The 14,293-nt window shown below is 40.1% G+C and overlaps 2 protein-coding genes across 3 annotated transcripts in view; one reads left to right on the forward strand and one right to left on the reverse strand.

Annotated features, from left to right (window-relative positions):
• LOC106567994 (dehydrogenase/reductase SDR family member 11) overlaps window positions 1-3,520 on the forward strand; it is a 55,232-nt gene extending 51,712 nt beyond the window's left edge. The window contains exons 3-7 of the mRNA XM_014137961.3: window positions 948-1,042; window positions 1,259-1,388; window positions 1,603-1,695; window positions 1,805-1,870; window positions 2,590-3,520. Coding sequence (XP_013993436.1) covers window positions 948-1,042; window positions 1,259-1,388; window positions 1,603-1,695; window positions 1,805-1,870; window positions 2,590-2,631 — 426 coding nt within the window. The 3' untranslated portion in view covers window positions 2,632-3,520. The remainder of the gene's footprint in view (window positions 1-947; window positions 1,043-1,258; window positions 1,389-1,602; window positions 1,696-1,804; window positions 1,871-2,589) is intronic.
• The window catches only part of si:ch211-283g2.1 (sodium- and chloride-dependent GABA transporter ine), a 38,572-nt gene that overhangs the window by 5,967 nt on the left and 18,312 nt on the right, over window positions 1-14,293 (reverse strand). The window contains exons 9-13 of one of the 2 annotated variants that reach the window (XM_014137960.3): window positions 10,940-11,080; window positions 10,211-10,310; window positions 10,037-10,137; window positions 9,689-9,856; window positions 3,717-7,241 (exon numbers count right to left, since the gene is read on the reverse strand). In XM_014137960.3, coding sequence (XP_013993435.1) covers window positions 7,113-7,241; window positions 9,689-9,856; window positions 10,037-10,137; window positions 10,211-10,310; window positions 10,940-11,080 — 639 coding nt within the window. In that variant the 3' untranslated portion in view covers window positions 3,717-7,112. Of the gene's footprint in view, window positions 1-3,716; window positions 7,242-9,688; window positions 9,857-10,036; window positions 10,138-10,210; window positions 10,311-10,939; window positions 11,081-14,293 lie in introns of those variants that run through there. The other variant, XM_082960349.1, reaches the window with a different exon arrangement.

The following is a 14,293-nucleotide window of genomic DNA, read 5'->3' on the forward strand; positions in this document are numbered from 1 at the left end:
GAGGTGCCGTGTTATTGAAACAGTCCAGGGGGCATCAGTAGTGTAGCCGAGTGATCATAGGGTCAAAAGAGTAGCAATAGGTGAGTCGGGGTGCTGTACGGTATTCACTACTACGCTGAGCAAGAAGGGGACACAGCATTTAGAAAAAGCTAACGGGCCGGGGCTAGAAGATGGTTCTGCGGCAATATCGTAACAGAATAGCCTGTTGAGACCACATCGGGCGATCACGTCGGCAGTCCAGTCGTGATGGATCGGCGGGGCTCCGTGTCGACAATATAGGGTCCAGGCCAATTGGCAAAAGGAGGTAACTGTAGCCATAGAATTAGTTGGTATATGGGCCTAGCTCGAGGCTAGCTGGTGCTTGCTTCGGTACAGAGGCATTAGCTAACAGTAGCCACTAGCAGCTAGCTAGGAGTAATGATCCAGTGTAATGATCAAGAGCGGCAGGAATCCAGTGATATGGTAGAGAGAAGCAGAACGATATGCTCTGGGTTGATATTGCGCTGTGCAGACTGGCAGGTGATTGTCCGAGCTAAGGCTGGCTGATTCCGGGGGGAAAAAGGCAAGGACAGCTAGCCGTGGCTAACAAAGACTAGTAGCTAGTTAGCTGGCTAGCTCCTGATGGAACTTCCAGTTATAAGGAATAAAAATAGCAGATCCGTACCACATTTGGTGAGGCGGGTTGTAGGAAAGTATATTTAGTTCATAGATAGAAGTGAGAATAAGATATATACGAAAAAAGACTGGCTATTTACAAGGGATAAGACAAAGACAGATATACACGTCCTACTGCGCCGCCATCTTGGATATGAGGTGTAATTTCACAAGGGGCATTGGCATTGACACTGTGGAGGACAATAACTACAGTCTTATACACCTAGACAGAATATATTTTTGTTTGTGAAGGCAGATACAAGTGCAAGTTTTTGACAGAACCTCTCCTATAGGTGAATGTCCTGGCCCTGTCCATTTGTACCCGCGAGGCCTACCAGTCAATGAAAGAGCGGAATGTGGACGATGGCCACATCATCAATATTAACAGGTAGACTACAGCTTCTTTTCAGCCTGTTAAATGTCTGTTATTACTGACATTTTATATGATTTAAGACTCTCTCAGGAGATACAGTAAAGAGGGCCTACAATTTTACTCTTGGTTTTAGACCGAAGAGAAGTGTGAGGGATACAGGATGGAGGATGTATCACATACATGCCATTCTCACTTTCTCTCCTTTTCTCCCTCCCTCGCTTACTGCTATAGTATGGGGGGACATAGAGTGGTACCTAGTGCAGATGAACACTTCTACTGTGCCACTAAATTTGCTGTTACTGCTCTAACCGAGGGGCTACGGCAAGAGCTGCGGGAAGCAAAGACTCACATCAGAGCCACGGTGAGAATAGCAGCATTATTATTCTTTCTTTTTCATATGAATCTGACAACTGTCTTATACAATTATTAGATAGAAAGTTGATTGTTTTGTGGGTGTGTACGTACGTATGCACGCTTGTGGTGTGTGTTCACCCGTGCGTGCATACGAGTGTCTGTCTGTGTATATGTACATAAACATCAATAACGAGCATGGTTTGTGCCTTCCTCTTCCATAGTGTATATCCCCTGGAATAGTGGAGACTGAGTTTGCCTTCCGGCACCACAACAGTGATCCAGAGAAAGCAGCTGCTGTGTATGAGAGTATAAAGGTAAGGCAGCTAGACTAGGAGAGTGTGGGTGGGTGGATGGGCCTACCTCTTCTCTCAATACAAATACATTAAGAAATTATTAACTAATTAGCATTTTTTTCCTATGCAGTGTTTGAAAGCACAAGACATAGCCAGTGCAGTCACATACGTTCTGGGCACCCCGCCTCATGTCCAGGTAATGTAGTGCTCTGTCTGTCGCTTCTGTCAATACTTGGCTTACTTATATCCTGCCTCTTTCTCAAGTCAAGACTAACTCCTCTTAGATAGACCAATGGTACTATACACAGAGTGTACAAAACATTTGGCTCTTTCCATGACAGACTGACCAGGTGAATCCAGGTGAAAGCTATGATCCCTTATTGATGTCACTTGTTAAATCCACTTCAATCAGTGTAGATGAAGGGGAGGAGACAGGTTAAAGAGTGATTTTTAAGCCTTGAGACAATTGAGACATGGATTGTGTGTGTGTGTGCCATTCAGAGGGTGAATGGGCAAGACAAGGATTGGTGCCAGGAGCACAGGTTTGAGTGTGTCAAGATTTGCAACTATGCTGGGTTTCACGCTAAACCGTTTCCTGTATCAAGAATGGTCCACCACCGAAAGGACATCCCGCCAACTTGACACAACTGTGGGAAGCATTGACGTCAACATGGGCCAGCATCCCTGTGGAAAGCTTTCGACACCTTGTAGAGTTCATGCCCCGACAAATTCAGGCTGTTCTGAGGGCAAAAGGGGTGCAACTCAATATTAGGAAGGTGTGCCTAATGTTTTGTGCACACAGTGTACATTGTCAATGGTCCTGACCTACATAGTCTGAAACACCTCTTTTATAGAGGACATTCATGCAGTTTGTTGAGTTTGTTTGTGTATGTAACCCTGCTTGTCGGCCTCTAGATCGGAGATGTGCAGATGAGGCCGGTGGAACAGGTGTCATAGCAACCGAGCAGGAAGGAATCAGCTGAAGGAGCAGATAGAGCCATGGTGACGACTCCTTAGCGACCCCTGCCGGGCAAGGACGAAAACAAACTAGTATTCAACTGGATTTGGAGTGACGGTATCTGTTTGAGGAGGCGTGTAGGTGGCTGTGTGTGGTGGGTGGGGGGGAGGGGGGTGTCTGGTGAGGAGAGGAGGAGAGGGTGGGCAGGTACTCTTAACCACTACTGAATTACTATGAGTGCTGCAACATGGTCTTTGGTGTATTGCTCTGAAGCCACTGCAAACTTAGGAGAGGAGGGTTGTTGCTCCTGTGGTCATATATTCTACCTGACCATCCTGACAGAGGGAAGAGTATGCCATCAATTGCATATGAATGTTTTTTTTGTTTTTGTAAGTCATAATACATATCTGTTTAAAATGATGGAAGACAACAGTGCTGTTCAATAAAGAATGATAATTATATCTATTTTTTGTATAGGTATTTTAACTTTGATTATTGGTAGATGTGGCTGATATACTGTACTCCCTAACAATAGATGCTCAATCCATTTCTACGGTCTTATGTTTTTAATAACAAGCAGATTTGGTTATCCTGGTATTAAGTCTGCTCGTATGTTTTTCAAAACCCATGTCAACCATCACTAATCAGAAAATGTGTATAAGGGACATTCAAGCACGATTATGCAACCCCATCACTTTGGACCAAGTGCATTTCCCCACTCCCATATGATTTAAATTGTTTTGCACTTTGGATCCATTTGGAGGAGTATAAAGAAAACACTGTCATCTTGTCTAGAGGAAGTAACTAACTTGAGTATACTCTCCCCAAGTGTGTACTTGTATGATATAGTAGATGTTTATCAATAAAAATGATTTAGGAATTGTCAAAGGTGGCTCCTTTTGTGCACCATTATTTGTTTTGATCATGTTAAATCTTTTCAACTTTTGATAGCAATTTACTGTCAATCTAAATAACTACAGTGTTAGTTATTCTGTTAATTGAACAAATATAAACTAGATGGCATAATCTCAGACAGGTTTGTAAACAAAACTGATGATCACAAAAACTTGGCACACCCTTTGGCTCTTGAGTCAGTTGGCTTTTTATTTTGCCTTACATAACATTACAGAGTTGTACAGTATGATTATATCTTGCCTACAATGACAATATTTACTGATTATTCTTATAATACTTATTTTAATAAGTATTATACCTATTTTAATCAGACATCATTTCCTTTCAAACATAAATGTTTTGTTTAAAATGTTATGTAAAATACTCATGACTTTTCCAATAATTTGAGTCACGGAAAGTGACCATTTGTCAGATTGCAATGGATATATTACATAATATATATCCTATTGGTCGATTTCAATAAAACGTCACAATAACATTGTGCGACAGGTAGCCTAGTGGTTAGAGCGTTGGGCCAGCTAGTTCAAATCCCTGAGCTGACAAGGTAAAAATCTGTCGTTCTGCCCCTGAACAAGGCAGTTATCCCACTGTTCCTAGGCCGTCATTGTAAATAAGAATTTATTCTTAACTGACTTGCCTAGTTAAATAAAAAAATAACATCATCCCATTTTCAACAGCGTTTTTAAGAGTGTACCGGGATGGTTGTTGCTAACGTGCGCTAATGTGACTAGAATTACGTAAGTTACAGCAAACTTTCCAGGACATAGACATGTCTTATATGGGCAGAAAGCTTAAATTCTTGTTAATCGAACTGCACTGACCAATTTACAGTAGCTATTACAGTGAAAATAGCCATGCTATTGTTTGACGAGAGTGCACAACAACAAAAAACTCACGTCAAGTGGTTTGATACATTCACCTCTGAAGGTAAATAATGTACTTACATTCAGTAATCTTGCTCTGATTTGTCATCTTGAGGGTCCCAAAGATAAAATGTAGCATAGTTTGTTTGATAAAATAAATTTTTATATTCAAATGTAGGAACTGAGTTCTACAGTTTGAACTCCTGCTGTCTCTGGCCCCACACCAACCCCGCCCGGCCATCTAGATGTGTGAACTTAGTGTTTTTCTGTAGGGAAGCTAATTATCCATCATGTATGACATTCCTGGGAGTGTGTAAACTTACATTTTGTATTAGCATATTTTTGTATGTTCTCTATAGTTATGTACTTAAATATATCAATTGACCAATTAGGCACATTTTGGCAGACTTGATACAAAATATTGTACAGTATTGCAATGCTTCACTGTATCAATCTTAAACTTTGCACACGCACTGCTGCCATCTGGTGGCCAAAGTCTAAATTGTGCCTAAATGCCTATATGATATGGCTTTTCTCTTGCATTTCAAAGATGATGATTTAAAAAAAAAATGAAAATGCATGTTTTTTGTTTGTATTAACTTTTACAAGATCTAATGTATTATTCTAGACATTAATTTCACATTTCCACAAACTTCAAAGTATTTCCTTTCAAATGGTATCAATAATAGGCATATCCTTGCTTCTGGTCCTGAGCTACATGCAGTTGGATTTGGGTATGTCATTTTAGGGGAAAATTGAAAACAGGGTCCGATCCTTTTATTTATGATTACTACTGACAGACATGATATAGGCTACATTGATTGACCACGTAAAATTGGCTAGCTAGCTAATAACAGATCACGTCAATATGGCTAGATAACAAGCAAACTTTCAAGGGATAAACTAGATGACTATATCCAAATGTTGGTTGATTTACTTGCCATCTATAGTGGTGATGACAGTAGTCCGACACAATTTACCAGGACGTGGACTTGCCGATTTTCAAGCTCTTTCCAAAAGCCTAAACTCTGATGATGCAAGCTAATGATGTTGTTTGCTTAGCTAGCTACATGTCAAATCGATAGGCACCTTCATGTATCTGAAATTACATGATCATTGATGTTTACGGATCATGAAAAGCATGCAGTTACTTGCTGTATAACTCTGATGATAGAGGTAAATGTGCACAATTGTTTTGCATGGAATAATGCGGTGTTTGTAGTTCTGACTATTAAAACCAAATAGTCGTAACATTTATGTAACAATCCCTTAAACAGCATGTAGTTGTCAATGGTTTTAGCGGAGCTGTGGGTCTCCTTGCGCCCTGACCCACAGCAGCCAAATCAAACATATTGTGGCATTTTATTGTATAAACAACATATTACATGAGGAATATTTCAACAACATGTTCCAAATGCTGCATTTGTTAGATTATTTTATTAACTGCTGTGCTGATCCATAGCTACTGCATCATACTGTACATGTTTTACTAATATATAGCCCCACGGTGGTGGTGTCATAATACCCATAAAATCTAGCGGTAAACCAGAAATGGTTCCAATAATTTTACCACCATTCATTTTTCCCACAGGGAATTTTTGAAACACTTAAAATAAGGGCTGTGTTTTGTGTAGGATTACTCTGACGTGACGTTTTGATAACCATGTAAACCTCTCTCGGACAAGGTGAATTTTATCAATATATTAGTCTCTATTACTCTGATTCGAGACATGCACTCCCTGCAAGCTCCTGCACGTTGTGTCAATGTAAAACTTGTCAATTTAAAGACATTTAGCCAATTTATTAATGACCAAATTTAGCTAACAGACAGTTAATCGAGAGTCCCATCCAGATCATTATGGCATTTCTAGTTCTTTATGATAGCCACATTAGCAGCTAAAAAGGCATTTCATTTTGGGGGGGTAATACATGCGAATATATTGATAAAAGTCACCTTGTCCCAGTGAGATTTACACAGTTATCAAAAAGTCACGTCAGGGTAAGCCTACATGAAAACACAGCCCTTATTTTAAGTGTTTCTAAAATCCGCTATTGTAAAAATTAACAGTGGAAAAACAATTTTAACCATTTCCTTGTTTGACTGCTAGGTTTTATGGGTATTATGACTCTAACTGTGGTACTCTAGAAATACATGTAATACCTCTTCAGCTGTGTTAACCACAAGGTGGTGCTCAAGTGAAAGTTAACATGCTTGAAGGGCAGAACAACAACATCTATAACTAACAGTTCTCAGACCTTTGTACTTTGGTTATCCATGGCTACATATAAAAAAAAAACATAATACCAAAGTTCAGACAGTGCAACATATGGACAGGTTATCATGTACCAGTACCCACTCATGACCAATTCCGATCTTTCAAAGCAGAGATGGGTAAGCTTTTGGGTCCAGGTCCATTTCTTCTATTTGTTATTACATAATTGACTATAACAGTGTTTTAAAAATATCTGTCATTCACTCCATGAAGGAGAACAACCCACTTCCCCATGAGCAGAAGTCCCAAACAACACCAATAGGAATGTTGTTAGACGGTTTTTGTCACGTCATCTACAGACAGTGTGGTTCCCAGTGCCACTGTGAATCAGGATTGACATCCTTAGTAAACCCTCTCCTGGCTCTCCAAGCCTAGCATAGTCCCAGAATCCCAGGCTGGTACAGAGGCCATCAATAGGGAGAGTCAGTATCAGAGGTTTGTCTGAATGTGAGGCTTCTCTGTTTCTCTACCTAAGGAGCTGATGACTGCTATGTTTGGGTATGTGTCTCCTCCCCTCTCATTCTCCAGTGCATAGGGGGTGATTGACTTTACTAATCTCTGGGGGGAGGAAGACAAGACATTATTAGAAGTCTTTAACAACATATGGATTTGGGCTAATTCTGTCCAACAACTTTGCTTAGCCATTACACCAGAACTAGGCTTGGGCAGTAGACCATATATACCATATACTGGGGCATTTGGAAATTACATTTACATTTTTACATTTTAGTCATTTAGCAGAAGCTCTTATCCAGAGCGACTTACAGTAGTGAATGCATACATTTCATACAATTTCATACATTTTATTTCTGTGCTGGCCCCCCGTGGGAATCGAACCCACAACCCTGGCGTTGCAAACACCATGCTCTACCAACTGAGCTACAGGGATGGTTTTTCAATACCATCAATACCATTGAAACTATTTATTTGAAGTGTTTCGATAAATGTTAATATTTGTAGCTAATTTTTAAGTGAATACCTGCAGTGAACTTGTGCAATATGTTAGGAGATAAAGCAGATTGCTTTCTTTGTTTCACCTGTCACATTATGAAGCTTACCATAGTTCCCCAGAGCAGTTGAGTCCAGCTGTGTATTGACAGGGTTCGCGTTTTATATCGGAAGTCAGTGTTTTTTAGCTTCAATAGAGTGATCAGGGGCATGCAACTTCAGTTTCCTTCACCAAAAATTAATTTGTGCAACACATTCGGCAGAAAATAGCTTCACTTTCATCAGATGACAACAGAAGTGCAACGCTATTTGGCAGGCAGCCACACAAGTAAATGAGCTTACAATGAAAAAGCTGGTATTATTTAGCAAAAACGATGGATGGCCATCATATTTCTAATGTTAATCATAGAAAGAATGTAGCCAGCTACATTTCCTGTTGTTAATCTTGCATTTTACCAGAGAATTCTCCAGGCCACACATTTCTCCAGGCCACACTTGCTGGAGAAATGTAGCTACTGTGAGAGCAAAATTGCAAGATTATGTTATAATACTGTAATTGCATCAAATGGTTGTTTTATGCAACAGAATAGAGGGTTCTTTTAACTCTATTGTGACTGTGTGAACTGAAAGTGGGCCTCTGGGAGATTGAACAATGACAGGAGATTTATTATGTCTTTGGGTGATACCAGAGCATGAGTTAATGTTTATGTTCTATAAGGTACCAGGGAGAGATGGCTTGGGACCAGACCCTGGTTTCTACAAAATGAGAACAGTTTTTACAGCAGATACTGTCTGCTGTGTATTATAAGTAACTTTCATACAAATCTTAACCTTGTGACCCATTCCATACATCTGGTGTTTGCAATGTAGACTGAAGGGGGTGTTTGTCATGTAGACTGAAGGGGGTGTATCTTTGTCTCAGGGCTATCAAAGAATCATCTGAGGGTGATTCATTGACCAGCCATTATTATCGTAGAGCACTCAATCAATTCACTTTATATGTGTGTGTTGTATTGACCTGCGCCCTTATTAATAAGTGAATAAAGATTTAGTTTAAGTATAACGCTGACTTGTATGATAAGTTTGTCTCCTCATTTGATAGTAAAAAAATTAACCACCACACTACACATCACTCAGAGCGCTGTCTGCTGATAGAATGCATTGGTGAATTCTCATCCAAGTGGAGAAGAGCAACTAAAGCACAAAATTAGTCTGATGCCAAGCAGAAATTACAATAAAGCATTTTAGATCATGGGTTTACAAAACACAGCAAGATATTTCTTATGTGTTTTATCTTTTTTTCTGCATAAAAAACACAGAATTCTGCATTAACGCCTCCCCTAAGTTTAACTTGCTAGTTATTCAAGTAAGTGGCTGAATTAATAAGGAGACGGGTCATCATATAGTGTTAGCTTTCTGCCATGTTTGAGAAATCTGTACAGCTTCCACTGCTATCTTGATTTCCTTGCGTTTTTTTCTCCTCTCCGTTGTCGGCCCATTCTCCGAGTAGAGCAGGCAGGCCCATTGCCCTAGCGACTCCAGACTCCAGACACCGCGTGTACACATGCTTCTCCAGAACCAGTACTTTTCTTCCTTCAGACAAGCATTCCTCAAAACTTTGTTCATTTACAAGCGAATGTGAATGAGAGACATTGTGCAAATATCCAAACTCACCAAAAATGACATTCGGTAGCGCCTACCTATATATGTATAATTTTATGAGCTGGATTGCCTGTCTTTGCAATTAGTTTATTTTCGTTTGTGTTCGTTAGCATATTTAGCTAGCAGCTTCCATGGAAATTCGCAATTATTGTGCTAATTCTGCATTCTGGTAATAGATGCCCAATGGCCTTTTTTGCATTTTTTGGTGCCCCCAAGTGTACTAAGCTGGTAATACCGTAAGTCCCGGGATGAGAGAAGGACAGTATGACAATATGAAAATCTGGATACCGCCCCACCCTATCCAGAACCTCTTGACAAGGTTGCTAGATGTTGTACTAAGGTCAAAATAATGCTATAGGTAGAGAGAGAGAGATTGATGTATAGTAATACAGTACCTCAGTGAAGGTGCCTGGCAGAACCCACAGTGTGTGAAGAGCCCCGAGTGGGATCCAGATTATGGACGCCATAGCGATGACCCAACCAATCCCCTGAGCCCACGGGGGATACACGTAGTCCTCATAGCGAGCTGGTTTAAACTGGATGATTGTGAACACCAGGATAATCTGTTGCACCAGAGGAGAGAGAGGGATGAATCAAATACCTTTATCAATTGCATTCAAAGTATACCTACTCTCAAAACCAGATGTGCCCTTGTCAATTTTTTGGACATTAGACAATGTCAACTGTATGGCGTTTTATTTGTAGACACTATAGTTCTGTTAGGGTGAATGATGATGACTCACAGTGATCAGAAGAGGAGCCACAAACATCCAGCACACTTTGAAGAAGATATTAGGCCTGTTTCCTGTCATCTCCTTTAAGTTTGCCGAAAGCCTCCTAACACCTGTCAGAATGAATTTATTAATTTCATTCCTGTAATGACTAACATGCATATGTTAGACACACACTGGTCTCACCATAAAGCCCGCAGATGGCCAGCACCTCAAAGAAGGCCAGGAACATGAGAGACACTATGGCCGTGTAGTGGTCCATCAGCTGGAATACATAGATCCCCACCTGGTCAAAGAGAGAGAGTATTTAATAGCAGCTGTAAGAAAGAACTAATCTCTTTGGACAGAACATTACATCAGTGACGTAACATATGCTAAAATAATCTGGGATGCAACTACTAATGAGTAAAAGTAGTTCCAGTGCTTTGGCATTCTGTCACTGGTTATTTAGAAGTATCAGGATTGGGTGAATGTGGTGCTTAAAGTGTGGGCAAGGTTTTCAAGCAATGATTTCAAGCTATGATTTCAAGTGGAAAGTTTTTGGAAGGAGGGGGGGCTTTGGCTGAGATTTAGCATTTAAAAAGTTGGAGACTAAGCTAGTCTTGTTAGTACCTTTTCTCATACATCTCCACCTAGAACCTAATCAAGCATCTGATGCAATTATATACGATTTTAGTTCTGAGTTTCTGAGATTAATAAAGACTTAACCACACTACATTATTAAAATATAATCCTTTTTTGGTTCTATATATAGCACGATTTCATCTAACAGTGTACAATTGGGTAGAGTATAATTATATTACCCTAAGTGCACTTTATTACTAGTCTAGTCCAATACTTGTCCTGGATTATTGCTGTGCTGGAGTTGTCTGATGAGTGTACACCTATATGGCCTAGGCGTTCACTCCAGGGTACCTGCATGACATGGGGTATCCCCAGCAGAAAGGCAGTGCTGCAGACTGCCAGAACCAGCATCTCCTTGTGTCTCAGAAACTTCATCAGGGGCCCTCCAAACTCATCCATTAGGCTGGTCACCATCACCTCCACCATGGCAAACTGAGAAATATATATACTTTTTAAAATCATAACATGGTAACATTCCGACATGGAGATACCAATATAATAACGTCTTTTAGCATATTTATTTTTTGTTCATATACAGTACACACCAGATACAAACATACACATACAAACAACAAATTACAGACGGACACAAACAACAACATCTCATCTGCTCAGACCCGCATATTCACACCCCCATCCCTGGTGCCTGCAATATTGTTTGCCACATGGCCTTAAATTGTGCCTATTTGTTTTTCTCAGTCGCCCATACTATTTCAATAAAAAATATAGATTTTTCCATTGTGTTAATGATGGCGAATTGATTGATGTCTACATTTTCAGTATACGTTTTTTCAAGTTGAGTGATGAAAAGAGAATTGTCCAGCCCATTGGGTATCTCACTACACTCCCATATTCCATGTCTGGAAATATGCAGACAGACGGATTGCATGTAAATTTACATTGTAATACTTCTGACAGCCAACTTTCTAGATCCGCCCATAACTTTATTGCATTCCTAGAAAGCATGGATTATTGAGTCCTTGTTAGTTTTACACTTATAATAAAGGCTTTCTTACTGCAACTATCTGGTAACAATGACTTGGCATTTTTTCATCTGTGTCAAAAATACATAATGCCCTTCAGTTTGAATCTTGACATTCTCTTCTCATCGTTTAATGGCTGTTTTATGAGGCCATTCGGCAGATGGCGATGAGTCTTGTGACTGTCCTTTCAACCTGGCAGGTAGGACAAACCTAAACAAACTGAAAACTCAGAATCACTATCTGCATGTGAAGGATAGGCTGTCAAGTTATTATAAAGGCACAGATTTTATTTTTTTTGTATTATTATTATTTATTTTTTTGCTGCTGTTCCTCACTATTATCTATGCATAGTCACTTTACTCCTACCTACATGTACATATTACTAGGGATGCACGGTATATTGGTGAGCATATCGGAATCGGACGATATTAGCTAAAAATGCCAACATCGGCTGGCAAATGCCAACAAATGCCAACACCCGATGTTGGCAAAACCGATGTCAAAGCTGACGTGCATGCCTATATAACGTAGGTAGATGACGTAATGACGCCACAAAAAATACAGTGCTACACAGAACAAAAGCAAAAAAATACTAAGAGCACACATCCAACAACTAAACAAGTTCAAGTCGAGCAGTCATTAGAAAGAGTAAGAACATGTCAGCGAGACAACTCAAGGGCGAAATCCATTAACGGCAAGATAATGGAATTCATTGCCCTTGAAAATCAACTGTTCTCTGTTGTGTATGATGTTGGTTTTCGCCGACTGGTCGAGCACCTCGAGCCCCGGTACACACTACCAAGTAGGCGCTGTCATGACGTTGGCCTGTGGGTAAGGTTTATGACCCCCCCATAAATACCTTTCTCCCTTCCCCTCTCTTTCTGACCCTACTGAAGGACTTGAATAGCCTGTGTTAAATATAGAGAGTCTGGGAACATCAAACAAATGGGGAAAGGGAACCATATTTTGGTAATAAAACCAGTTGGAAATATGCTTGGGAACGTAATGAGTATGGATGTCAGTTTGGTTGTCATCTGAGACATTATGACTGATGACAGGACGACATAAACTGTACCTGAGAAAGTATACACCCTCTAGTTATCAGAGTAACATGGAATTGTTATGCAATTGAAATGTTTGATATTGAAATTGTTTGTTAGGAGAATAAATGTAATTTTAGCTTCCAAATGAGAGAATTGGGTTTTCATAAGGAAAGTGCCCTGCTTGATCAGTGGCCCACCCCTGTGAAGAGACAGGGGTTATAAACGATGAAACACATCCTTCCCCCTCTCCACTATATAAGCCTTTGACGAAAAGATAACCATTGTTCCAGTACGTGAGGTCTGCAGCCTCTACGTTAGAAGGACACACGTCAAGTACAGAACTAAGCCAACCTCGGCGTGAGCTTTGGTGGCGAATGGTATGAACTTTGAGCTTATTCACTACAGAAGTGATACTTCCTAGCCGTTGAGTTAGCAGCGGCCGCTGTAGACGGGGGCTATGAAAGGACGGACGACGGATCCAGTCTAACAGACAGACAAAGATACCACCACGTATCCAATTTACCACCAGAGACATTCTTCCGAGGACAGGAAGATCTGTTGGCCAACCCGGCCAGCATCTACGACCAATCTACCGAAGCGCAGCTCAGAGTAAATATTTATTGCATTTTCCTTTTCCAAATGGGCGGTAATTTAGAATGCATAAGATAATGTATTTACAATAGCATAGCTGCTGTTTCTTTGTTCCTAAGTCTTCCCGCTCTTTCATTCAAGCCCAACCCCCTTTCCTTTGTGTAACCAGCCATCATGTATGACATCATTTGTATTCGATGTATTTGTAATTCTGTGTGATTAGTTTAGGTATTTAGTAAATAAATAATTAAACCCATTTTGTATTGCTGATTCAACTTGTTTGCCAGGGTTCGTGAAGATAGCCAAGAATTTACAACTTTCATTATGAGACTGAAAATAAGATAAGGGTTAATATTGACTGCTATCGATGTAAAATATGACTAAGTATTTTAAGAGTTTATTCGGAAGATAACGGCTCTATAAACGTTCTTCCGTGGTGCCCCGACTTTCTAGTTAATTACATTTACATGATTAGCTTAATCAGGTAATATTAATTACAGAGAAAGGATTTTATAGGTTAGCATGTCATATCACTTAATCCGGCATAGCCAAAGACACGACAGCGCTATTTTTCAGATGTTTACCTACCGGAGTTAAACAGTATTGTTGAAACGTACATCTATGAGCTACCGTAAATTCTGGACTATAAGGCGCAACTTTTTTCCCAGGCTTTGAACCTTGCGGCTTAAACAATGACGCGGCTAATATATGGATTTTTCCCGCTTTAAATTTTTTTTCCCCAAAAAAACACATTCTGTGACGTGCTCAGTTTTTTGGGCGGCATGAAGCTTTCATTAGACCAATGAAATTGCCGAACGGGTTAAGGTCAAACAACTTTTTTGTTTACTGTTTAGATTAAATCGAGCGCTCTCAAACTTCCCATCATTCTGATTACGGTAGTCATTTTGTCACCCTCATTATGGCAAAGACACGGAGAAATGCATATGATGCAGCTTTCAAGTTGAAGGCGATTGATCTGGCTGTTGGAAAAGGAAATAGAGCTGCTGCACGGGAGCTTGGTCTTAATG

This window comes from Salmo salar, chromosome 13 (assembly GCF_965601325.2).
Source record: "Salmo salar chromosome 13, fSalSal1, whole genome shotgun sequence".
In the NCBI taxonomy this organism is placed as follows: domain Eukaryota; kingdom Metazoa; phylum Chordata; class Actinopteri; order Salmoniformes; family Salmonidae; genus Salmo; species Salmo salar.